Below are 23,713 nucleotides of genomic sequence, written 5' to 3'. Positions count from 1 at the left end.
AAAAGCCCTTCCCGCGGGCGAGCGGCCCGGCGCCCCTCCCCCGTGACGCAGCTTCCCACAAGCGGGGGTTCCCGCGGCGGGTTCTGCTCGCCCAGCAGGACACCACCTTGGCACAGTGATGCCACGGGGCGTCCAACGGCAGAGCCCAGACTAGCGACAGCAACAGGACCCCCCTGCCCATCACTGGCCCGAATCCACCTCCCCGAGCAGGCGGCTGCAGCTGCAGCCGGGACGAGCATTTCTCACCCCCTGTGCAAGGCAGGGACCGCGGCATCTTCCAGGTGCGGACCAGGCCTTGGCTGCCCACGTCACTCCCGCGAATAGCCGTGGGCCCAAAGCGCGATGCGGCTGGGCCCTGGACAGGCCCAGGAGCTGGGTGCGAGCTCACCCTGCTCACCAGCCCCCCCTCCAGCCCCATCCCCTCCAGCGTGCGGATCGGGGGGAGAACGTCCTTAGAACACCTGGGAGCCCGTCGGGGCTGCTGCAGGGTGTCCTCCACCCTCCGCAACTGCCTCGTGACTCACCCCTGCACCTTCCCCTGACAAGCCGGGACAAAGGCCGGGTGCCCGACCCTGCGGGGGAGCAGAGCCCCCTTTCGCCCCTCCCCGGCCAGGCAGTCACCTTCGGCCGCCCCTCGGCGGGCTCTGCAGAGGGGAGCCGCCACGCGCCAGCTCCCGGCGTCACCCTGGCTCGAGCCCAGAGCCAGGACTGGGTGCCGGGGATGACCCTGCCCCCCCCCCCATCCTCCAGCTGTTTGAGGAGCCACAAGCCTCCCCCTCCCTGGCCATGGGACTTGCAGGGCAGCGCTCCCTCCCCGGGCGGGCAAGACGACCCTCGTGGCAACCTGACACCCGGCTCAGCCGGCCCTTGGGCAACGCGGGGGGGCAGTGAGCCAGTGCCCCACAGCAGAGACAGCAGCTGGCCCTCTAGGGCAGAGTGAGCCGCCCCACGCACGCAGCCTCCCTCCTCCAGGGCAGGACTCGATTCCCCCTCCCCCCAGGGAACGCCCCCGCAGTCCCTGGAGAGTCCGAAAACCACCCTCCGTCCATGGGGTGCTCCCCCGGCCCCCGCCCAGAGACGCAGGGGAGGGGCCTGCGGGGAGAAGGCAGCTCCTTGCGTTTGAGCCCTCCCCTCCCCTGCTGGCTTCCTGCCTGTCAAAGGGAGCTCGGGTGCACCAGGTCCTGAGCCATGAGCCAGCCCGGGCTCCCTGGGTCCCCCTCCCCCAGAGGCCTCGGGAGCCGAGAGCAGAAGTGCTGGAGTCTTGCACGGCAGGGGAAAGCCGATGCAGCCCTCTTGGGCCACTGCTTCTGCCAGGACCCCCGCCATGGCGCCCCTCTGCCCCCCCACCGTGCTCCGGAGAACAGGGCAGGAGGGGAGTCGGACGGGCGCTAGGGAAAGGCCCCGCGTGCGCCAGGGGACGATGGAGGAATTCTCTGTCCTGGGCTGGCGCTGGCTGAAGCACGCGACGGACCAGCCGGATCACTCCCAGCCTTCGGGCCGTGCAGAGACGCCGCAGGGGCCGGGCCCGGCGGGGAAGAGACGCTCTCGCGGTGCCTGCTGGCCGGGGGCTGCCTCCCAGCCCGGCTCACGTTCTAGGAATCGCCGCGGCCCCGGCCTCCCTGCCGCCAAGAGCGGGCATCGGTCTCGTGAGCCGCCCGCCCCGTGGGGAAGGGGCCGCGCCCCCTCCGGAGCCGGGGGCGTCGGTCTCTCCGGGGCAGGGGCTGGCGTTTTGTTCCGGGCGGGTTCCCTGGCACGGCTGCGATTCGCCAGCGGGGCTCCCGGCGAGGACGCGAGCGCCAGAAAGAAGCGGTCGTGCCAGGATTGGTTTCGATGCATCTTAGATCTGCGGTGGGGACCCCCCCGGCGAGTGGAGAGCGGGGGCAAGGAAGCCATCGAGTAGCCGCTGCTAGGACCCCCCGGGCCTGCCCCTGCAGCCCTCCAGGCCCTGCCAGCAGCCAGTGTTTACATTCCTGCTGCTCCTTCCCAGAGACCGGCGCTGCTCCCCGGCAGCTGGGGCTGGAGCCGGTTCAAAAAGCCTGCGCTGGAGGGCGGCCAAGTGGCGCCACAGGCCAAGCGCCGCGCGGAGACACCCCTGGCGGAGGGCCAGGCGCTGACGCGCTTGCGTTCCCACATGCTCGGCCGGGGGGAAAGGCTTTCCCCAAACCGGGCGGGGCTGGAGCGCTGCCCCTCCGCGGCTGTGGGCTTCTGCCAGGCACGTCCAGCCCGGAACAGAGCGCTCGTGCCCAGCCCGGAGAGGAATGCAGGGCCAGCGGAGACGCTCAAATGAGCCCAAGGGAATCAAGTGCCTAACTCCCTTGGGGAGTCTTAAAGACCCCTGCCTCAGCTCCCTGGGTCTGGTTTTCACCACTGCTGACTAGACCAGCCCTTGCAGCTGTCTTGCCCATCTACACATCGGTCCCAAGCCGCTTTGATACACCAGCAGTGGCATTGCCCCAGCTGAGTCAGCTGCCCTCTCCCCTCCCCCCCCCAAAACCAACCCCCAGCAACCTGCCGTGAGGTTCAAGACAGGGGCCTTCTGCTTGCGAGGTCTTTCACAGTCACATCTGCCAGAGTTCGTTTACTGCCACAAATGCACTTTAAAAAAACCCCACCACAACACCACACACTACTGAAAACCAAAGCGAGATGCTCCCGCAAATCACATGACTCCCGGAGCTGGATCTCGGCCCAACGTTACAGGACTTGGGTTAAAACAAAGCCACACGCGCTGGCAGGGCTCGCAAGCGCCGGCTGGGAGCAGAGCCACACAGATTTCTCCGGCCCCGCCGAGTGTCAAGCGAACAACCACAAACTTTCAAGCTGTGAACAAACCGCTGCCAACACCCTCGCCAGGTAGCAACCTGCCACGTCGGTCAGCAGCCGTTTAAAATGAGCTTTACTGCCCCACGCCGAGAGGGGAGAGAGGCGCCCCGGCTTCGCGATCCTGCTGTCCCAAGCACCCGCAGTGCGCGGGGTTGTGTGATGACAGCAAGCGGCTGACAAAAACAGGAAGATCACAAGTGCGGGATTTAAAAGCTTTTTCACAGATAAAAAGATTCCGCCCCCGCTCCCTATTTACAGGAAGTACAAAAAAAGCCACATGAAGAAGATACAGATCAGCCGGAGGAAGGTGTAAATAAGAGCTTGAGACAACACAGGAAGATTTAAGAAAAAAAAAAAAAAAAAAAACCAGCCAAGCCACATGCATGTTAGAGATGGGGAAGGATCAGCAGAGTTTTGGAGCGCGAGCGTTTCGAACGGCAGCCGCACGTAGCCACGCGGCCAGCCAGGCCGTGCGGGGTGGGCGACTCGGGAGAACAGAGGGCTTTTGATCCCAGCATGGCCCCTGACCCCTGGTGCGACCCTTCAGACAAGTCACTTCCTCCCGCGGACCGGACCGGCCTCTCCTCTTTCTGAATTGCAAACTCTTCGGGGCCAAACTCAGCTTCCGTGCACGTGCAGCACCCGGCGCAGGGGGGCCCAGGCCTCACGTGGGCGCCGTGAGGGGCTGGTGCAAAGCTAAGCAGGAAGAGGCCGGCCAGGGCAGGAGGAGGGAAGCAAGGCAGACGCTCGAGCCAGTCTCGGAGGATTTTCCCTAAGCGCTAACTACACAGAAGTGACCGTAGCGGAGAGAGAAGACGGGCTGCGCCAAGGCGCTGGGCCAGGCAGGGAGGAGACGGCGACCGGGCCGAGGGGGGAGATGACAGAGACCGGCCTGGCCGCCAGGTGCTTGAGTGGGAAAGTGGCCGGGCAGCCTCACGGCAGCAGACAAGGGGCTCCTGGATCCTGCCAGCCAACACTTTCTCCCCGCCCGCGCGTTCCCGGGCCGGAGCCAGACGCCCCCGGCACGCTCCGGGCACAGCCAATCACTCACCCCAAAAGCAGCACCAGCCTCCTCCCCCCCCCATCCATCTGGCTTCCATCTGCCGCTACTGTTCCTGGCGCATCCCCTCCCCCGGCTCTGAACTCAGATGGGCCTTCGCCACCTAGATCAAAGGAACCTCCCCGGGGCCTGGGAGCCCGGCTGGAAGCATTTCCTCCGGTGGCCCAAGGCTTAGGGCGGGGGGGCCTTGCGACCCCAGAGCCAGGCTCGGCCAAGGAGGAAGAGGGGGCAAGACGGCTGTTCAGCGTGAAAGCCAGGAGAAAGCGCATTTAGCCGCCAGGCAGACGCGGGAGGGAGGGTGCGGCTCCGGCCACCGAGTGCCTACGGTCCCTGCTGCAGCGCCCTGCCAATCCACCGCGCTGCGGCTCAGCGGACGCCGGGCTCTGCTCTGGGACTCGGAGTTCAGTTTCCAGCCGCATTGGCCCCAGGGGAAGTGGGGCTGTAAGTGCCGGCTGAGCGGTTAACCGGGGAGATGGCAGCAGGCAAGACCAGCCCCCCCGCCCCCCCCCCCCCCCCCCCCCGTCTGCCCGTCACATCCCTGCTGCCAAGCGGAAACCCAGAGGGCTGCCCTAGCTAGGAGGGGCGCAACTGGGCAGCGTTGCAAGGTGCCCGTCCAAGTGCCCGGCTGAACAGCCTGCCCTTACCACTAGGCACATGGTGAAGTCACATGCTTAAATCCAGGCCAAATGGATAAGTCGCCGGGATCCCCACCTTCACAGAGCTCTGCAAAACGACGCCAGCAGAGCCGGTCTGCCTGCGAAAGCAGCGTGCCAGGGAGAGGGCACTGCCCGGCCGGAGGCCAACACAGACACGCGGCAGAGCTGCGATCGGGCCCCCAGCCGAGCAGACACACGAAGTCAAAAAAGCTGCAGCGTTAGTGACGCAAGAACCATTTGGTGGGAAGACGCGGGCACCTAGCTGCCCCGGCCAGCCTGCACTGAGCCGCACCAAACGCGCCCGTTAGCCCAGCTGAGAAGGACGGGCCCATGGCTCCGGGGTGCCTAGTTCTTGGGCTTGGCACCCAGCTGGCCCGGGTGGCTCCAAGGACAAGCTCTGAGCCCAAGGCTGGCAGCATGGAACTAGAGACAGCGCCAGGAACCTGCCAAGCGCTCGGGCGCCCAAAATATTAAAATCCATCTAAGCCACTAGAAGGGTCCGGGCGCCCCGGGCTCTCCCCCGGAGCCTTCATTCACACGCCGCGTCAGACCCGCCTGCCGCCCTTCCAAAGCTCCCGCACGACGCCAGCCATCCCAAACACGGCCCAGGCGCTTGGCGGGAACAGCTCCTGGGCTTAGCCAGGCATGCAGCCACCTTGGCATCTCCGGCCTGCCAGGGCAGCGGGACGCTTGACCCTGCTCAAGGTCCCGCCGGGGATTAAGTGCTAGAGATGCAGCATTAAAAGTAACTGGCTTATAAACTCCGGGTCAGCAAGTCAGTTAAAGGGACGGGCGCCTCCCGGGCACCTACCTGCTTGAACTGCTCCTCGTACGTCCAGTCGCCGTGGTCCGGAGTCTGCTGCGGTAGCTGCAAATGCCCCTGGTGGCTCAAGCTGGACGACAGCCGCTCCTGGCCGCCAGGCAGCCGCTGCGGGTCGCCTCGGTACGGCGGGGGGACCTGCGGCTTGTGGAGCAGCAGAGATCCCGGACCGGCTCTCGCCGCTTCTGCCGAGCCCAGTCCTTCGTCCTCCCCCATTTCTTCATCCTCTTCGTAATCCTCCTCCTCCTCCTCCTCCTCCTCTTCCTCCTCCTCCTCCATGTCCTCCTCAAAGTCCTCTTCATCCCATTTGCGCTTCCTGGAGTTTTAGAGAAAATAAGGGGGGGGGGGGGGAAGAGAACAGTCAATGTAGTATTTGGAGCGGCTAAAAATCCACATGCCAACGGAGATGCCACCTGAGTCACCGTGCCCCATTGCACGGCCCAGCCTGCACCACCGGACTCAGTCCAGTCCCAGATTATTAGAGAGGGACACTCGATACAACCAAAAAGGGGGCAAACTCATAGCAGGGAGAGGAAAGGCTCGGACCACAGAACCCACCCTTGGCCTGCGGAACTCATGCCCACTAGATCCCCAGCAAGAGTTGAGGGTGGCAGTTTGGGCGGGGGTTGGACGCTGCAGCCCGAGGACTCCAGGGCATGTTAACCCTCCTCCTCCCAGGTTTCAGCAGGAATCCTTTCCCTGACGCGGCCCCAGAACCACCGAGTGCAGGGCCCCTCCAGCTGCTGCTGCAGGCCTAGATGGACTCTTGCTCTGACCTAGGCTGGCTCAGCCCTGCCTCGGTTCTCACACCCTGCTCCTCGCTGCGCCGCTGGGGCCCAGAGCCTCAAAGATACTTCGGCTCCGACCCTCCATGGATTTCAACGGCCGCTGGGTGCCTAAATCCCACGTGTGGCTTGAGCCCCTAGGAACACGGGTATCACCCTTTCTCCAGCACCATCTGGAGCATTAGCACCCTCCATCTGGCCAGCAACATGCTGCCGGGTGAAGAGGTCACTGGACAGGCAGCTCCCACCCCCTTCCCACTGCAGCCTGGCCACCATCCATCACAGGCTGACGAGACGCTTCCCCACGGCTTCCAACCAAGCCTGTAACCCCCAGCCTGGGGCAGACTCCTCCCGGCTAGGTGGCAAGCCACACAGCAACAGGTGCTCTAACCAGTGGGGCCCGCTGCCTCTCCATTCAGACGCCACCCAGCACCCACTTTTGGCTGCACAAGAGCTGGGCATAGAGAAGAGTCGGAGTTGATCTCCGGCTCGCTTGCCACCCTGGCGCGACACAGGGGAGCCCGAGACAGGCGGTAAGCGGGACTTCCGGGCGGGCGAATCTAAATCTCATGGATCCACAAGCCCAGCAGCTGTTCCAAACGCCACAGCGCACCCACACCCGCTGGCAGGGTCTCCGAAGCAGGGCTGCCCGCCGACCCAGTCGCTGCCTCCGAAAGGGGTTCGGGCTGCCTCTCGCTAGGCGTTGGTACAGCGCCCGGACCGAGGCCGAGGCCTCTCTGTGCTACGGCCGTGCAAACCGCCAGGAACGCGCCTGCCCGCCAGAACAAGGGATCTAGTCCCCAGGCTACATAGCGGGGGCATGGAACATTTTCCAGATTCCCTGCATGAACTGGAGGGGAGGCAGTTCTAGCCAGACTCCGAGCCCACTTCCCCCAGGAGCCAGGACCGGCCCAAGGGAGGGGAGCAGCCTTAGCACAAAACGTTCCCAAAGGGCTGCTGCCCAAGCCCTCCTCAGAGAAAGGGGGTCACGGCGCAATTCCCAGACCCCCGCGGAAGGCAGAGTCGCTGCTGCGCTATTCCCAGACCCGTCAGCAGCACCTGCCCTCACACTAACTGCACGGGAACCGCATCAGATCCTGCTTCGCGTGCATCATGGGGACCCACCCTCCCTGGGACAGCGGCGCATCCTCCGCGAGCCGCGGCCAAGCGCCCGTTTTCACCAGCCACATCTCCGGGGGTCGGCAGGGAAGGGGGAGGGGGGACCGGTCTCCAGGTGGACACCAGCCAGCTTAGCTGAACCAGTTTTAGGTCCAGTTTGAAAGCTTCCCCTTAGTGCTGACAAGTCTGGCTCCAAGACTGGTCGCTGCCGGCTAGGAGGCGCGTCTCTCCTGGACTGGAGAAGCCAGCCAGCCAGCGGGGCTGGTTCTCCAGGGACCCACTGGCAGGGTGGGGACGCCAGGGAACGCCCAGACAGACAGGGCAGGGAGGGGCAGGAGCGGGGGGGGCTTGCCCAGACCCTGGAGCGAGCCCACTTCCCCAGAGCTGGCAGGCGACCCCCTCCAGCGGCCTGGTGCTGCCTACGCGGTCATGCCAACCCCTCACCCCTGAGCGAGGGGGCTGGTTTTAGCAGCGGGCTGGTTTAGCATCCCCTGAGGAGCCTGAGCAGAGTTTCAGCTTGGTCAGGGAGGCATCCTTCCTGCTCCACCAAGGAGCTAAGGAGAGGACCCATGTTCTAATTTTGTTTCTTTATCCATGCGGAATAAATTTTGCTCAGTGCACCAAGGCTAGTGTGGATGTGCACCACCAATAGCAGCCCATGCTGCAGGCGCTCTGCAAATCAGCTGGGCAGCACCTCAATCCCTCCTGAGTGGCTGCCCTAGAGCTCAGCTTATAGGGAATACTGGCGAGAACCCCTCTGTGTAATAAGGGCAGCAGGCCCCGTGCTCCATCCCCACGGCCCTGGCACCAGATTTCTCATCTCACCTGAGTGCGGACCAGGACGGGGTCCAGCGAGTGTGAGCTTGCACACGTGTGGGGGGAGTCTCCGGGTGCCAGACCAGAGCCAGGACTCTGTGCTGGGCCTGGAAACACAGGGCAGCTAGAACCATCGCTGGGCCCACACAGCTACCCAAAGGAGATTAGAGTCTCCGTAGGAAGGAGAACGTGGGAATTGCGGCCGCCCCACATACAGGGTTGGTGGGGGGGGCAGGGCAGAGGGTTGGTTAGCTCCCGATCCTGCTTAAGCTCCATCCCCCCGAGCGGGAGGGGAAAGATTCGCTCAGAGCCAGGGCCGGGAAGGGCATATTTCAGCAGGTCGCGGGGGCTGCCCGTCCGCAGACAGAGCCAGGACCCCAGAGCTGCAGAAGCAAGACCCCCTCCCCCCACCTGCCCCTCGCTGGCCGGGTACCAGGCTCCACCACCCCGGATCCAGCCCAGAGGATCAGACCAACTCGCAGCAGCTTCCCTCAGCCCAGCAGGAGCAGGCGTGTCCAAGCGGCCGGCAGGGGAGGTTCTAAGCCACCAACGGGAAGGATTAGCCATTTGTTACGGCGTCAATTGATCAGCTCAGCCTCGGGAAGGGGAGTGGAGCCGGCCTGGCTCTGTGCCAGCGAGGGGTCGGAGAGGTCTGCAAGCCTGTGCTGAGCAGCATGGCCCCCGGGAAGGCTGGTGCCAGACGGGGGGCAGCCCACGACGCCGTCAGTTGGAAGTCAAGAGTCCAGCCAAGTCAGCCCACACCAGCGAGGGGCCGGCCAGCGAGCGGGCACGGACAGCCACCGGGGACCGGAGCCGGCCAGTCGGCTCGAAAGGCTCAAGCGACTGGCCTAGAACAGGAACAGCGAGCTAGCAGCAGTAGTAGGCTCTTCCCCCGCATAGTTCCAGGTGCCCTCTAGAGGATTTCTCGTCCTGCCCAAGGGGCACGGGTTGAGCAGAGAGCGATTCAGAGAGCAGGAGACCCACTCCCCAGCGTGAGAGTTTTGGGAGCACACGCGCCCCCAGGAGGAGGTGAGCGGGTCCCCTTTCGCTGCCTGCGGAGATCAAGCTAGACCTGTCCGTTCTCCTGTCTGGTTCCACAGGTACCAAAGGCAGAGCGTGGCCATGCAGGGCGCCAGGCCCCGGAGCACACCCAGCACTGCCGCTTGCAGATAAGAGAGGCAAAGCAAGACAAAAGGAATCGAGTCCTGTGCATCTGTTTAACTTGAAAGGTGGCTCCTCGTGCCATGGGCGTGAACTCGCCTTAAGCAAACAGACGCGCACAGAGGAAGGTGTCACCACCTCAGCTAGAACAAAACAAAAAGCAAATTTACACTTCAGGTTCCCAGTCCTGTTTCCCCCTCCCCCAGCCACCAGAAGAGCGATCTTCCAGAAGACTGGGGATGGGCACCATATTGTATGCCACTTGCAACTTCACAGCAACACCAGACCAAATGTAGATCCCCACCCCCCCCTTGCAAAAAGTCACAGACTTGAATACTTGAACTGAGACTCTTCATTTGCAGTATAGGGCATGTGACACACATCGGAACCATTCCAATTCCATCCTGTGGAGAGCAGTGGTTGACACATGTAGCCAGTTCATCCCAGTACAGCAGTTTCCTCTCTACTCCCGACATCGCAAGTTAGGTAGAGACATAGAACAGAATTCTGGGCTCCGCTTCTGCCTGATTGTTTCCCAGGGTTTGGACTCACAGTAGAAGGGGCTCAGATGTGATTTTCTAAATATATTTACTTTTGAATGTTAAATGCTCCAATGTATTTGTGACACAGGGGATGCCTCCTCGGATTCAATTGGACTCGGCCCCTGCGTCTGCACTGAAGAAGGGCCCTCTAGCTACCCCGGCGAAAACCACCGAGCCAGCACTTCCAAAGGCAGACAGCTGCTGACAGACAGCTCCCGTGGCTGCCCGAGTGCCCGGTCCTATATGGGGTGGCAGCAGACAGGTTGCCTGGCACCAGAACAGCCTGTTGCCGGAGTAATTTAAGCCTGGACAGGCCTGCTTCAGAGACCCTGCACTGGCTGCCGGAGGGGACGGGACCAAGTCACCCTGCAATTCCAACCGGGAAGCCACAGCTAAGCACGGCGTGCTCCAGCGCACTCCGGAACGGCCACGCTAGGCAGAGTGCAGAGACCCAGCCAGGAAAGTGTCTGCTCCCCTCCCCACCGCGGCCTCCCTTCTACCGAGGCCACGGGATCCTCTCCCAAAAAGCAATTCCCAGGGAGGAATCCGGGCTGGGCCCCCCAACATGGCTGTTCCCGCCCGCTGCCGAGGGTGGATCCTGCGATCGCAGACTCGAGGCCAAGAGGCAAAGGGCTTAGATTGCAGCAAGAGAGGGTCAGGCTGGACACTAGGAAAATCCGGGTGGTTAAACACTGGAATGAGTGGCCAGGGAGGCTGTGGAATCCCCATCCCGAGAGACTGAGACCAGACGCCTGCCAGGCAGGGATGGGTTAGGGGCTGGTCCCGCCGCGAGGGCCGGGCCGGGACTCGCTGCCTCTCGAGGGCCCTGCCAGCTCCGTGTTCTATGATTCTAGGAGGTTGCGACCCGGACAGGAGCCTCTCCCAGACCCCACAAGGGCTCCGAAGAGCACGCGCCCGAGCCGGGTTTGGGCAACACTCTGGTCAGTCGCCACTAGGGTTGCCAGGTGCCCGGCCTTGACCCGGACTGTCCAGAATTGTCACCTCCTGGCCAGTGAAATTCAGAAAATACCAGACACCTCAAGTGCCCGGCACGGTCGGACTCTTCCCGGCCAGAAGGCGAAAATCCCAGGTGCTTTCCGGTTCCGCAGGGGAGCTGTCCGGCCTGGTGCAGGGAGGCCGCGGGCAGCCTGCTAGGGCGAAAAAGCCTCTTAAAGGGGCCACGTTTTTAAGTTTGCTTAACTTTCTGGCTCCTTTTTTTGTTTCTCAACAACTTTGGTCTCCCCTCCCCAACCCCCACAGAATATTTCCCCCTTTTTTGGGGGGAGGGGTGAGGAGGAGGTGTTCAGTATTTTTGATTAAACCATCTGGCACCCCTAATCTCCACATGCCTCATGCCACCACCCCCAGACACGGGCTGGAGAGGCGCGGCGCCTGCACTTATACAGCAGAGGGGAGACGCTGGTGCAGAGCCCTCGTGTGATTTTAGTGTCACACAAGACTTTAGCGGCCACATAGTGATTCAGTTAAGGGCAAGTCATAGAAGACTAGGACTGGAAGGGACCTCGAGAGTCATCGAGTCCAGTCCCCTGCCCTCATGGCAGGACCAAATACTGTCTAGACCATCCCGGATAAACATTTATCTAACCTGCTCTTAAATATCTCCAGAGATGGGGATTCCACAACCTCCCTGGGCAATTTATTCCAGTGTTTAACCACCCTGACAGGTGGGAACTTTTTCCTAATGTCCAACCTAAACCTCCCTTGCTGCAGTTTAAGCCCCTTGCTTCTTGTCCTGTCCTCAGAGGCCAAGATGAACAAGTTTTCTCCCTTCTCCTTATGACACCCTTTTAGATACCTGAAAACGGCTCTCATATCCCCCCTCAATCTTCTCTTTTCTAAACTAAACAAACCCAATTCCTTCAGCCTTCCCTCATAGCTCATGTTCTCTAGACCTTTCATCATTCTCGTTGCTCTTCTCTGGACCCTCTCCAATTTCTCCAAATCTTTCTTGAAATGCGGTACCCAGAACTGGATACAAGACTCTAATTGAGGCTTAACTAGCACAGAGCAGAGCGGAAGAATGACTTCTCGTGTCTTGCTCACAACACTCCTGTTAATGCATCCCAGAATCATGTTTGCTTTCTTTGCAACAGCATCACACTGCTGATTCATATTCAGCTTGTGGTCCACTATGACCCCTAGATCCCTTTCTGCCGCACTCCTTCCTAGACAGTCGCTTCCCATTCTGTATGTGTGGATCTGATTGTTCCTGCCTAAGTGGAGCCCTTTGCATTTGTGCAAAAATCAGTTTCAGTTTAAGGCACTTTTTCTTACATGCACGAGCATCTCCAACTGCAACCTAAGGACACTCCTAGGTTATCTGCAGAAAGCCAAACTATTTTACCTACCTAGGAAGGGAGGTTTATGCTGGGTTATCCACACACGGGCAAGCCAAGGTAACATGTTGGCCAAGTGTTATCGCCGCCACCTGCGGAGGCTGGGCCCGAAGATAAGAGCCCACTGCTGATAAACACTAAGGGACCTACTCTCGTAGCCCAAGTAGAAAAGGGTTCCACTTTCCACCGTGAAGGTCCCAGGTTCAAACCCGGCTCACAGCCCCTGGAGGGGGCAGAACCAGGCCAGTGCATTAATTGGAGTCAATGTGCAATAGACACTCATACTCACAGCTCCTCCTCTTCCTCCGAGCCCATCTCCTGCTGGTACCCGCCATCCTCTTCATCTTCCCCTTCCCCCTGCTCTTCCTCCTCCTCCGAGGCCTGGCTCTCATCCGACATCCCCGAGCTGGGCGAGTGACTCAGTCCGGCGGCTGCCGCCCGCATGGCGGCCAAAGCGGCCATCTGGGCACGCTGGATGCGGGCACTCTCAAGCTCCGCCCCCTCCTCGGTGGGGGCGGGGTCCTGGCTGCGGCCCCGGGCCGACGGGGAGGTCCCTGCAGGGAGGGCGGGGCCCTGGGCGGAGGGCGGAGGAGGGGGCAGCGGTGCTGGCAGGAGAGGGGTGGCGCCTTGCTGCTCCTGCTGCTGCAGCCGCGCGCGCTGCTGCCGCTGCAGGTTTTCCATCACTGCCTGCAGCTTCATGGCTCTGCCGGCGGGCGGGGGAGGGGGGGCGACAGTGCCAGGGGGAGCTGGACGGCACGGCCCTAGGAGGGTATCAGGTCTGGGCGGGGCAGTGCCCCAGCGAGGTGTCGGGACCCCCCTCCCGAGAGGACGGGTTCACAGTGCCCGGGAGGGGTACGTGCACCCGAGGCGTTACAGGAGCGGGCTGCGTGGCATGGAGGAGCCGGCAGGACCGTTTCCCTGGGGACGGGGCCCCCCAAAGACGACGACGGCAGCTCGTCACCAGCCCCCCTCTTCCGGGCGTCAGGCTCTGCCGGCAGAACCCCGCTGGGCCAGCGCCCCTCGGCTCAGCAGGCAGCCAGCGCGGGCCTGGACATCCCACGTCCCTCGGGCGACGGGCGCTCCTGGCCTGGGCTGTAGCTTCCTTCCTGCCCCTGCCACTGCAGCCGCCGTGGGGCCAGGTCCCTCTAGTCCTTGGCCACTTCGGTGTCATCCAGGGGTCCGTGCCGACCTGGGGCGGGGAGAGAAAGTGGCATCAGTGCCGCCGCTGGGAAGGAAGGGTAACGCAGCGGCCAGAGACCCAGAATTAAGGCCAGAGGGAGGCTTGACCGGGGGGGGGAGGGAAGGGGTGGGGGGTGGGGGGGGGGGGGGGGAGGAGACAGTCCCTCCCCCTTGGCCTGCTCTGCACCAGCCTGGTGCCACCCATGAGAACACCCACCTCTGAGCAGCCCCGGTGTCACCAACCCATCAATAATTGCCCCCCCGCCCTCCCATGTGACCCTTCACCCCAGACCCTGGATGCTCCTCCCAGGCTTGGGGCGAGGGGAGAAGAGGGGCTCCTGTAAGAGCCCCCCCATGCAGAGCCCCCTCTCCTCGCTGCCTGCATTCCAGCCACCTCCCCCCGGCCTCGTGCATCTGGTGCCTGGCCCCTCTTGGCACAGCCCAGCCTGCAGAGCAAGGCCACCCTCTGGGGTCCAGGCCGTGCCACATGGCGGCTCAGGGCTGGGCGACAAGCGCAACTCGGCACGGAGGAGTCGATCCCCAGGAGCGGCCCCATTCCTGCCTGGGTGGCAGCAAGTCAGGCACTGGCCTGGGAGCCAGGCAGCCACGCTTCTGCCTCCACCTCCAACACCAGTTTGCTGCGTGGCCGTTGGGCGCCTCAGTTTCCCTGCAGGGTGGGACAGCAGAACCGACCTTCGCACGGCACCTCAGACCCCGGCTAGCAGCCGGCCTCCACCACCGCCAGGGCGGAGCACGGCTTGTCCGAAGGCAAGAGAATGGAGCCAGTGATTTTCCTAGGCCAGCTGTTTGGAGTCTGGACCAATGAAAACCAACGCCTGAGGCCGGCCGGCATGGACGGCGCCCAGACGTGGGGAACATCGGGGCCAGCACACGCCCGCACAGCCCTGCCCTACAGAGCGACACGCCATGTTTGCGGCTCAGACGCAAAGACACGTTTTGTCTCGGCGCAGGGCCATGCAAGCCCAGCACCCGTCCTGAACCTCCCACGGACTTTACACCCGGCTCCTTAGACCATCGACAGGCCCCCGCCCAAGGGCTGTAAAACAGCGTTTAAAACATTAACTGCCGGTCAGCGTTCTATGACCCGGGGGGTCCCCTGACTTGGGGGCACAGCACCCCACTTTGCCAAAGAGCAACATGTCGTTTGCCAGCACAATCAGGCACTTAAAGGAAAATAAAAACGCTGGAAACGTCCAGCTGCCCTTTGCTTGAGCAGAAGCTCCGTGGAGCTCAGCAGCTGTGCAGACGAGAGCCCTTCACTTCCCCTCTTCTGTTAAAAACGTGCCCACACTCGACGGTCAGATTTCCCAACACTGGGCTTTTCGCACAGTAATATCCAGCCACGATCAGGCTCCCGGGGGCTGCACAGACACAGCGAGAGAGTCGGTCCCAACACACTCGGGAAGTGACACATGCAGAGTCACGTAGCGCAGATCTGGGAGCAGAGGGCACATCTCCTGCTTCCCAGCCCACTGCCCTATCCACTAGGCCATGCTGCCACCAGCTCAGCTAGCAGCCGGCAAGCAAACTGAGGCGCATCAGGAGACTGCAACGTCTAACCTGGTTCGCACTAAGGATGTTCAATATCGGTTAACTGAACAGTCGAGTAGCCGCGTGAATTCTTAGCGGTTACTCAACTATTCTACAGTCCCTGGGGGCAGGACCAGCAGCCAGTGCGCGCCAGCCCCGCTCCCGAGGAACCCCCGCCACTCTACGCTGCTGCCCCTGTATCAGAGGCAGCGGTGCGGGGGGAGCCCAGGCGGGAGCTGGTCCACGTTTAAAAACACAGCCCCCCCCCCCCCCCCCCCCCCCCGTGGGCCCCGCGCTCCTGTCCAGGGGCAGGAGGAAAGTCTGAGCTCCTAGACCCAACGCGAGCCGGGCTGCCTGGCTCCTAATACACTTTAAATACAGAGCTGCAGCGGGGGTAGGTCCTGGATACAACACAAGCCAGGACTGAGCCGGCCAGCTGGCTACAAGATTCCCTGGGGCGGGGAAATGCATGGAGTCTATAGCATTAACCTGTAACTGGTTGATCCACTACCCGAGTTCATTCAGGTCTAGGACCCCAGGCTGGACAGTTGCTGGCGCAGAGGGAAGCGCCGGAGGGAAGGGTAAACAAAGCTCAAGAGGATGGCACCAGATTCTGGTCTGGGGGAGCCACCAGGGGGCAACAGTTGCCCACAGGGGTAGAAATCATGGGGGTGGGGTGGGGGTGAGGGGGAAAAGGAGGACGAGACCACAGGCCTGGGCCAGGTTAACTGAGCGTGATTCAACCAGCTGGGAGCAGGGGGACCACATGCCCCGTTCTGGCCAGGACAGGGCCTTTAAGCCCCATCCCGGTCGTGCTGACTCTCCCCCCCAAAAGCAGGTGTTTGCCCTGCACCCCACTCTCAACAAAAGTGACATTTGTCCCATTTGCCACCTGATCAAGAGCAAACAGGACAGAGGACAAAGCCAAGGTGTCAGCCCGGTGCAGGAGGAGGCAGGGCTTGGGGTCCCCCCACAGGATTCCAGCAACACAAGCCCCTCGGGGGAGCTGGTGGGGCCCCCTCCTCGTTGGGAAATACGGTCACGCTAGCCGTAGATCAGCGCTGGGTGCTTGCCTGTACCCGCGCTGCCTTAGGTCAGCCCCAAGAGAAAGCTGAACTCACAGAGCCGGTTTTAAAAAACCCATCTGAGCCACAAGCTGGTTTGCAGCCATTCAGGATTTTCAGAGGGAAACTGGCGCCCCTCACCGATTTCTAGCCCTGCCCGTTTGCACCGGGGCGAGAGGAGCAGCAGCAGGTCCAGCCACACGGAAAGATGCAGAGAAATCCAGAGCCCAGCAGGACGCCCCCCCCCCCCCCGGGCGTGAACAGCGCGGAGCACCTCAGAGACCCAGGGACAGCTCATTCGGAACCAGGGCTGCTGGTCGGGGGAGCAGGGCCCACGGCTCGCAGAGGAAGGGATGGCCCCTGGACTTGCATCCGTTTCAGAGGGCGACTTTTCCAGACAAGCTCACGTGTGCGTTGAAGCCAGGGCGGCTGATTCCGCTTTGCAAAGCGCAGGCTGCGGACTCTCCGCCGGGGGCTCGGCAGAAAGCCGGCGTGCGGAGAGCAGCAGAACCTCCTGGCACAGGCCCAGCCACGTCCGTACAAAGGCCAGGCTGTGTCTGGGTTGTCAATAGGCAGGAATAAGCGAGACCTTACGAGCCCCTTTGTACTGGCAGAGCCGGCTCCGGGTGGGGAGGGCAGGGGCACTGCCCCACCCCCTCCCCGTGGATACAGTACAACACACGTTCCGTGCTTGGCCCCCCTCCGTGTTCACAGCTGGAGGGTGGAGACCCACTTGGCCTGTTAAATACGAAGGAATCAGGTGGAACAGGGGGAGGACTCGAGTGTTCCCTAGACGCCGAGCGCTGGGGCAACCTCGCCGGAGAGACCCAAATGCCGCCCAGCTGATTAGCCAAGCGCCCACACCCAGCTGTAGGTGTTTCTCCCGGTGGTGCACATTTGCACACACCTTGGTGCACAACGTTTATTCCGCACAGAGATTAAAAAAATCAGCGAGGGAGGGGAACATCATTGTTTACGAGTGGGACTTACACTAGTCACAGGAGCAAGACACGAGAAGTCATTCTTCCGCTCTACTCGGAGGAGGCCTCGACTGGAGCATTGCGTATTGCAGGAAAGATGTGGAGAAGCTGGAGAGGGGCCAGAGAAGAGCAACAAGAAAGATGAAAGGTCTAGAAGACATGAGCTAGGAGGGAAGGCTGAAAGAACTGGGCTGGTTTCGTTTAGAACAGAAGACAGAGGGGACGTGATAGCGGTTTTCAAGTACCTAAAAAGGTGTCACAAAGAGGAGGGAGAAAAATTGTTCCTCTTGGCCTCTGAGGACAGGACAAGCAGCAAGGGGCTTAAACTGCAGCCAGGGAGGTTTAGGTTGGACATCAGGAAAAGCTTCCTGCTGGTCGGGTGGCGAAACACTGGAAGAAGTCGCCCAGGGAGGTTGTGGAATCTCCATCCCTGGAGATGTTTAAGAGCAGGTTGGACAGACATTCAGGGATGGTCTAGGTCAGGGCGACTCGGCCGGCGGCCCGCGGTGCGGTTTGGGTTTGCACAGGGCTCAACATGCAACCCACAACAAAACAAAGAGTCAATTAACGCTCTTCTGTTGAGATGCATTTTAGTCGCTACGTTCCTGGACAGTCATTGCGCATTCGAAGGGCTGTCACAGGTGGCAATCGGGTAAATGTTGCATTGGATTCGGACCAGCAGAACGGACTGGAACGGGGCCTGCGGGCTGTGTCTTTGGATTCATGCCCCTCAGTGTGACAGAAGCGATTTGCATAGATTTGCATGTCTAAGTTGTGGCCCTCTGCACATGCTGAGTGTCATTGTGGCCCCCAGGGCTTCCAGAGTGGAGTAGCCCTGCTCTAGATGGTGCTTGGTCCTGCCAGGAGGGCAGGGGATGGGACTCCAGGACCTCTCAAGGTCCCTTCCCGTTCTGGTGCCCTACGACTGTGTGTGCGCAAGTGTGAATTTCCCGGCGTGTGGGCCGAGGGTCACACGAGCCCCCGTGCACTAATGTGTCACAGTAACTTCAAGGTGGGGACTACAGCCCGAGCCCCGTCTTTCGCCGTGGGGCCAGGCCATTCATCGCTGGAGACAAGGCAAACGGATTTGGAGATCCGGCCCCTCACAGGCAGCCGCACCACAGCCCAGAGGCTACCAACAAGCGCGTCAGGCTGGGAGGATCCTTGACGTCATCCAGCGCGGCCGCCCTGCGCGGAGGCAGAACCAAATCAACCCCCCCATTGCGCCCGACAGGCGTTTGTCCAGCCTGTTCTTGAACAAAATTCATGGGGTGGAGATTTCACAAGCTCCCCTTGCAAGCCTGGTCCGGCACTCGAACCATTTCCAATCTCAGCCCAAATCGCCCTTGCTAGAGGTTAGCCCTGGCAACAGGTCTCACTAGTTCCGAGAGGTTGCAGCAAGGGTGCGAGGGGAATGCTGAGCAAGCACTTAGCAGGGAAGGCATTTTGAGCCCCCGCCCCGGGCTGGAGACGGTCGTTTGATGACGTTGCAGACGGCAGAGAGCCACAAGACAAAAGCAGGTTTCTAAAGGGCTGGCAGTCAGCTATGAAAAGGCACACATGGCCGGCTTTCCCTCCACCGCCAACCCTCAAAGGGCAGGGGAGCGGGCAGCATGGCAGCCGGAGAGCTGCGTGGCTTTAACCAAACCCGGATCCTTACGGCGGCAGGAACCCCAGCGCGGTTCAGCCATGCTGGAACAGGCCGGTTTATGCTGCTGCAGCGGCTTCTCATGGGGAAGGAGAAGCAGCGATACCAGGGCCAAGGGGCCTTCTCCCAGGGCAGCAGTGCCCACATTCGGGGCTGCGCTAGGTTTTGGGTTTTAAACCCTACGTCATGCTCGGAGCCAAAAGTGGCATCAGTCCAAAAGCCATGTTTTGGCCTGGCCTGTCTCGTCTGGGCGTTTAAATATAGCGCGCGCCACCCGCTGCCTCCTCTGGCTCTTCAGGGGACCGGCCTTGTTCCGTTTGTACAGCGCCCGGCGCACTGTAGTCCCGCTGTAGGCCCAGGCTCCTAGACACAAATAAAAGCCAAGAACCGTGGTCTTGCCGGCACAGGGGCTCTGAGAATCACCACCCCAGCACAGAGGCAAAGTCACTAAGCCGCAAGATCTACCAGCACTGGAAGTTGTGCATCCCCAGCGCACACAGCTCTTAGGTTTGTACAGCCGCCAGGTCTCACATGCGACTGATCCACATGATCCATCGACAGGCGAGGGCAGGGTGGAGTCTATCCTGATAAAGGGAGGGTCTGGGTCTCTCGCACACGCTACAGCTGGCACCAAGAACATGTAGCAGCTAGGGAAGGACCCCCCGCCACTCCGCCCTATATGGCCGGTCTGGCTAGGAGATGCACCCACAGCGCCATGGTTCGTCATCCCAGGCGCTGACACCCAATGGTCCTGACACCCGTATGTTGGACAGGAATCCTGTTTAACTTGCCTGGCTTCCCCCTGGTATTGGGGTACTTTGAGGGCCCTGCTGTGCTAGGTGCTGTACACACAGGGGAAGAGAGCCTGCTCTAAGGCGTGAAGAGTCCAGACAGACAGGGGGCAGGGAAGGATCCCACAGGTTAAGTGACTTGCCCAGGGTCACAAGGCAAATGGCAGAGCCCTGCGCAACTCTGCTGGGCACAGAAGATGGGAAGCCAGGTCCAATCCCCACGTCAAAACCAAGTTCTGGGCAGAGCTAGAAGCACAAGCCGAGCAGCCAGCTAGCCCTGCACCCCCCTGCTGATCCACTGACGGCTGCAATCTTCTACCCCACGGCCTCGACTGTCCGAACGCCAACCCCCCATGCCTGGCTAAGGCCACAGCACCCACAAGCCACAGCAGCGTCTGGGCACATCCAGGCTGCGTCACAGCCGTTGTGCTGCTCAAGCGGAAGTGGGGCTTGCCCCAGGGCACCTGAAGCAGGAAAATTTGGGGGCCCCTTTCCCCAGACTTTATTAAAAAAAGGCAAATTGCCTGATTTCCACAAGCCAAAGGCTGCATTTGGACACACACAAATCTACTCGCTGGTGCCCCCTTAACGAGGGTGCACGGGGCTTGGGGGTGCATGGGGTTTGGGGGGTACTATTAAATCAGGGACCCAACTACTTACTGATCAGTTTATGCCCGGTGCTGCCGATTTTGAAGTTGGCCCCTGCAGAAAAGGGCAGCTGTAAGCGCGACTGCAGCCACGCGCGCTAGTTCCGTCGCTCGCCTGCCCGTGCTAAGGCCAGGTCTGCACTTCGGAGAAAGTCGACCTGGGAGACGCAGCCCCAGGTACGTGAGCAGCGTTGCTGAGGTCAACGTACACTAGGTCGAATTTCTGCAGCACCCCCCACCCCGCAGCAGGAGCAACTCTTCCTGTGGCTTCACTGCCCGCAATCTCGTGGTGTCCTGGAGCCCACAGGGGCAAGCTCAGTGCTCGACTTAGCAGGTCTTCACTAAAGCTGCTCATTTGAAACCTGGCGCTCTGCAGCGTGGGTCTCCCCGTAAGCAGAGAGAAGCCCAGAGACTGGTAAAACTGTAGCCTGGGGAGTTCTGGTGTAGACATGTCCAGGACCATCTGCCACCTTCTTGAACCCTGGCCACAGCAGGGACAGGAGGCATGGCAGCCTGAACACCAGCAACACTGGCTCCCGCGGTGGTCTGGAGGACAGGGCAATAGAAGCAGGAGTGAGGAAAGCTGAATTCTTACTCCCATCTCTGCCACTGACCTACTGGATCACCTTGGGCAAGTCACTTGATTGCTTGCCTGTTACTACTCCTGCATTTTCTCTGTCCGGTCTATTCATATGAGAGCTTTGGGCAGGGACGGTCTCTTATCTGCTTGTATAATACCTAGCCCAGTGGGGCCCCAATCTCAGGCCAGACCTCGAAGCATTACAGTTACTAATGGAGGTGGAAGGGGTGATTGCAAGGGCAGGAAATCTTTGGGGGAAAAAAAATATCCCCGGGGTAAACAAGGCTCAGAAGCCTCTGCTGGTTCCCCCACCCTTTCGGTTTACAAGAAAAGGGAGGTGAGCTTCATTCATAGAGAGACAGATCACAACTGGAACACGAGTCATTCCAGTAACCAAGAGCTTGTAAGTCACTTTTTTGGTGGTTGGCTCAGTTTTGCTATGAGTTGCCGACTTGGTCAATGTACCGATCAAAAACCAGAGCAACTGGAACGCTCTTTTGTAAGATCAGCTTTGTTTAACCCAGGACCTTGTATTAAGAAGTTGCACAGCGAGTGACCAAAGTGAGGGGCAATCCAGCGGCGTGGAATAAAGCTAACGCAGCGGCACGCTCCAAATACCCTTTGGAAGGGGGGAGGTATTTTTGCGGTGCCTACATCAAGTGCTCTCTCGCCCCCGTTTCCATGATATTCCTCTGCAAACGGACCGGGTGCAAGTCACGTTGCTCAGCGCGCGACCGAAAGCCAGCAGGAGGGCTCAGGAAGCCGGTGCGAAAGTTTGTTGTTGTGGGCTGGATGAACGGACGCAGGGCGAGATTGCTTTCCAGAGAGGCTCCGCCAGGCACAATGTGTAACCGCCAGCCCTCAATACAATTCGCATGCTTGGTTCTTGAAGAGGGTGCCCATTGTGCGCAAAGCGGGGGGCAGACGTGACCCCAGCAGGGCCGGATTGGGACGTCGATTTAAGAGCCAGAACAAGGGGCACTTTTCCTTGATCTCCCACTTGGGAAACAGGGAGCAAGTCACTGGGAATCAGGGCCTGGGGGAGCCGGGAAGAGACACGGCCGATCCTCTCCCCCCGTGGGGTGCACCCAGGGGTTTACTAGCGACAACTTGCGTAAGCTCACAGGGAACACTGCTACTCTGAACAGCCTCACAAGCGCACGAGGGGGGTTCCAGAGCCACCCAGCTGGTTGGCAGAGCGCCCACAGTGAGGTTGTGCGTTTCTATTCGCCGTGCGCATGCCTCGGTGCAGAATACATTTATGCGCACATGGATGGAAAAAAGTTAGAAGGCGCACACACACGCACACGCGCGCGCACGATGGATGTCGAGTCAAACATCTGCTAGGTAAAGGGGTTCCCTCCTGAACCCTGCCAGAACAGATCCCTTTAATGGATCTTGAACGCCACATCACACTGCAAGGGAGAAGGGGCCTTGAATTAAAGGCCAGTCTTAGGTCTGCTAACCCTTCGGCCGTCTCCTGGGATTCAGGATTGTGCCATAGGATGGAACCGCCAGGAATATGTCCAAGCAAAACCGGCAACACTAGAGCGGGACAGAATTTGTCTAGTGGGCAGGAACTGGGGCGATCAGCCACTGATCCACTCTGATTTTGGGTAAACCCCTTCCCCCCCACCCATGTGGACTGCCTGCTTTTCAGAGACTCCTACGCCGTGTCTGTACGGCACCTGGCACGCTGGGGCCTGGGGCTCGGGGGCTGCTACTCCTTTTAAAAATAGCCACAGAAGTCTGCTGTGCTTGACGGCAGCACGCTGGCACTCAGCTGCTAACCCCCCGGCTCGCCGTGTGAGCAGGTGCTCGGCAAAAATTGAGAGACGGTGTCAGTTGAACGCAGCTAAAAATAAGCCCGAGCCGGCCGTTGGGTTTTGCAAGAGGATGGACATGCTGCCTAGCCACACGGCACAACACACGGGCTGTAGCGACCTGCTGCTGGACAACCGGCTTCTGTTTACCTCCAACCCATTTAAGGAACAATCAGTCAGCAAGGGGGGGCGGTTGTTTCACAAGTACAACTGCCCAGGGTCAAAAATTCAATGGGGGGGGGATCAGAACAGGGGGAAAAATTTGCCCTGATCTTTGTGAAGCAGGGCGCGAGCCACGCAGCATCCTTCCAGAGCGTGGCAGGTTCTTCCCGAGCACAGACGGGCGCCGTTGCATTTTTGTTTTCTGCTGTAGGTTTTTGCCCATTGTGTCCGCTCCCCTCCCCTTCTGATCTTCCCACGCGTTCGAGCAAGAGAAGCCATTTCCTCCCTTCCAGAGGGTTGGTTGCTATGGCATGGCTGAGCTAGCCAGGCAGACAGCAGCGATAAGACAACCACATCGATTGCATGGGGAGGGTGCCAGAGCGGCTCGGTCTTGCCTGCACCGGCGTGGGGCCGTCACCCTGAAGTGTCCAGACACTTGTGAGTCTGGTCCCACAAAAAAAAAAATCACGTGATTTACACTCGCAGAAGGGTTGGGGCCTCCTGATTTTTCCCAACCTTTAGAGGTCGTGTTTTACGTGTGTGGCCGGCAGGACTAGAAGCTACGTTGAAAACATAAATCCAGCCGCACCCCCGCCCCCCCGAGAAGGGAGCCGCAAGAGGAACAGCAAACACCACCGACGCGCACACACACACCGACACCACGCAAGGGAGTGTGGTGTTAGCCTTGCGTCCAGCCCTCCCGGCAGGTCAGAATGCCTCGCGGCCAAGGGGGTCAGAAATCCACCGCTCGCTCCAGGCACCAGCCACAAGAGGTAGTGTGGGCCCTGAAAGATGAAAGCTCACAATCCAGGGGTATTGCTGTGGAGCCTGAGAGGCAGGGTCATGGAGCAGAGCCACACAACAAATGGCGAATGCACAAGAGATGATCCCAGGCCCACAGGCTCCCCTTAAATTGTACCCCCGCCTCACTGAAGGGCTCTTGTGGCCATTTCACAGATGTGGACATTGAGGCCCAGAGAGACGCGAACTCCTTACTCACACAGCGAACGACTAGCAAAGCTGGGAGCGGTAACCAGGAGTTCACTCTCTGATCCTGCCCTAGCCACGAGGCCACACTCAGAACCTTTTGGTCCAAGTTCTGACGTAGGCACGTACCGACCCGTGATTTGTTTTGCGCACACACGCTTA

At 60.7% G+C, this 23,713-nt stretch overlaps 1 protein-coding gene across 4 annotated transcripts in view; it reads right to left on the bottom strand.

Annotated features, from left to right (window-relative positions):
• Nucleotides 1-23,713, bottom strand: part of LOC102447168 (AT-rich interactive domain-containing protein 3A) — a 66,837-nt gene that overhangs the window by 40,158 nt on the left and 2,966 nt on the right. For all 4 annotated transcript variants that reach the window (XM_075902638.1, XM_075902639.1, XM_075902637.1 and 1 more), the window contains exons 2-3: nt 12,429-13,328; nt 5,351-5,675 (exon numbers count right to left, since the gene is read on the bottom strand). In XM_075902638.1, coding sequence (XP_075758753.1) covers nt 5,351-5,675; nt 12,429-12,838 — 735 coding nt within the window. In that variant the 5' untranslated portion in view covers nt 12,839-13,328. The remainder of the gene's footprint in view (nt 1-5,350; nt 5,676-12,428; nt 13,329-23,713) is intronic.

Source organism: Pelodiscus sinensis, chromosome 19 (genome assembly GCF_049634645.1).
Source record: "Pelodiscus sinensis isolate JC-2024 chromosome 19, ASM4963464v1, whole genome shotgun sequence".
In the NCBI taxonomy this organism is placed as follows: Eukaryota; Metazoa; Chordata; order Testudines; family Trionychidae; genus Pelodiscus; species Pelodiscus sinensis.
The sequence above is the reverse complement of the archived record's forward strand: the minus strand, read 5'-3'. Positions and strand labels throughout refer to the sequence as shown.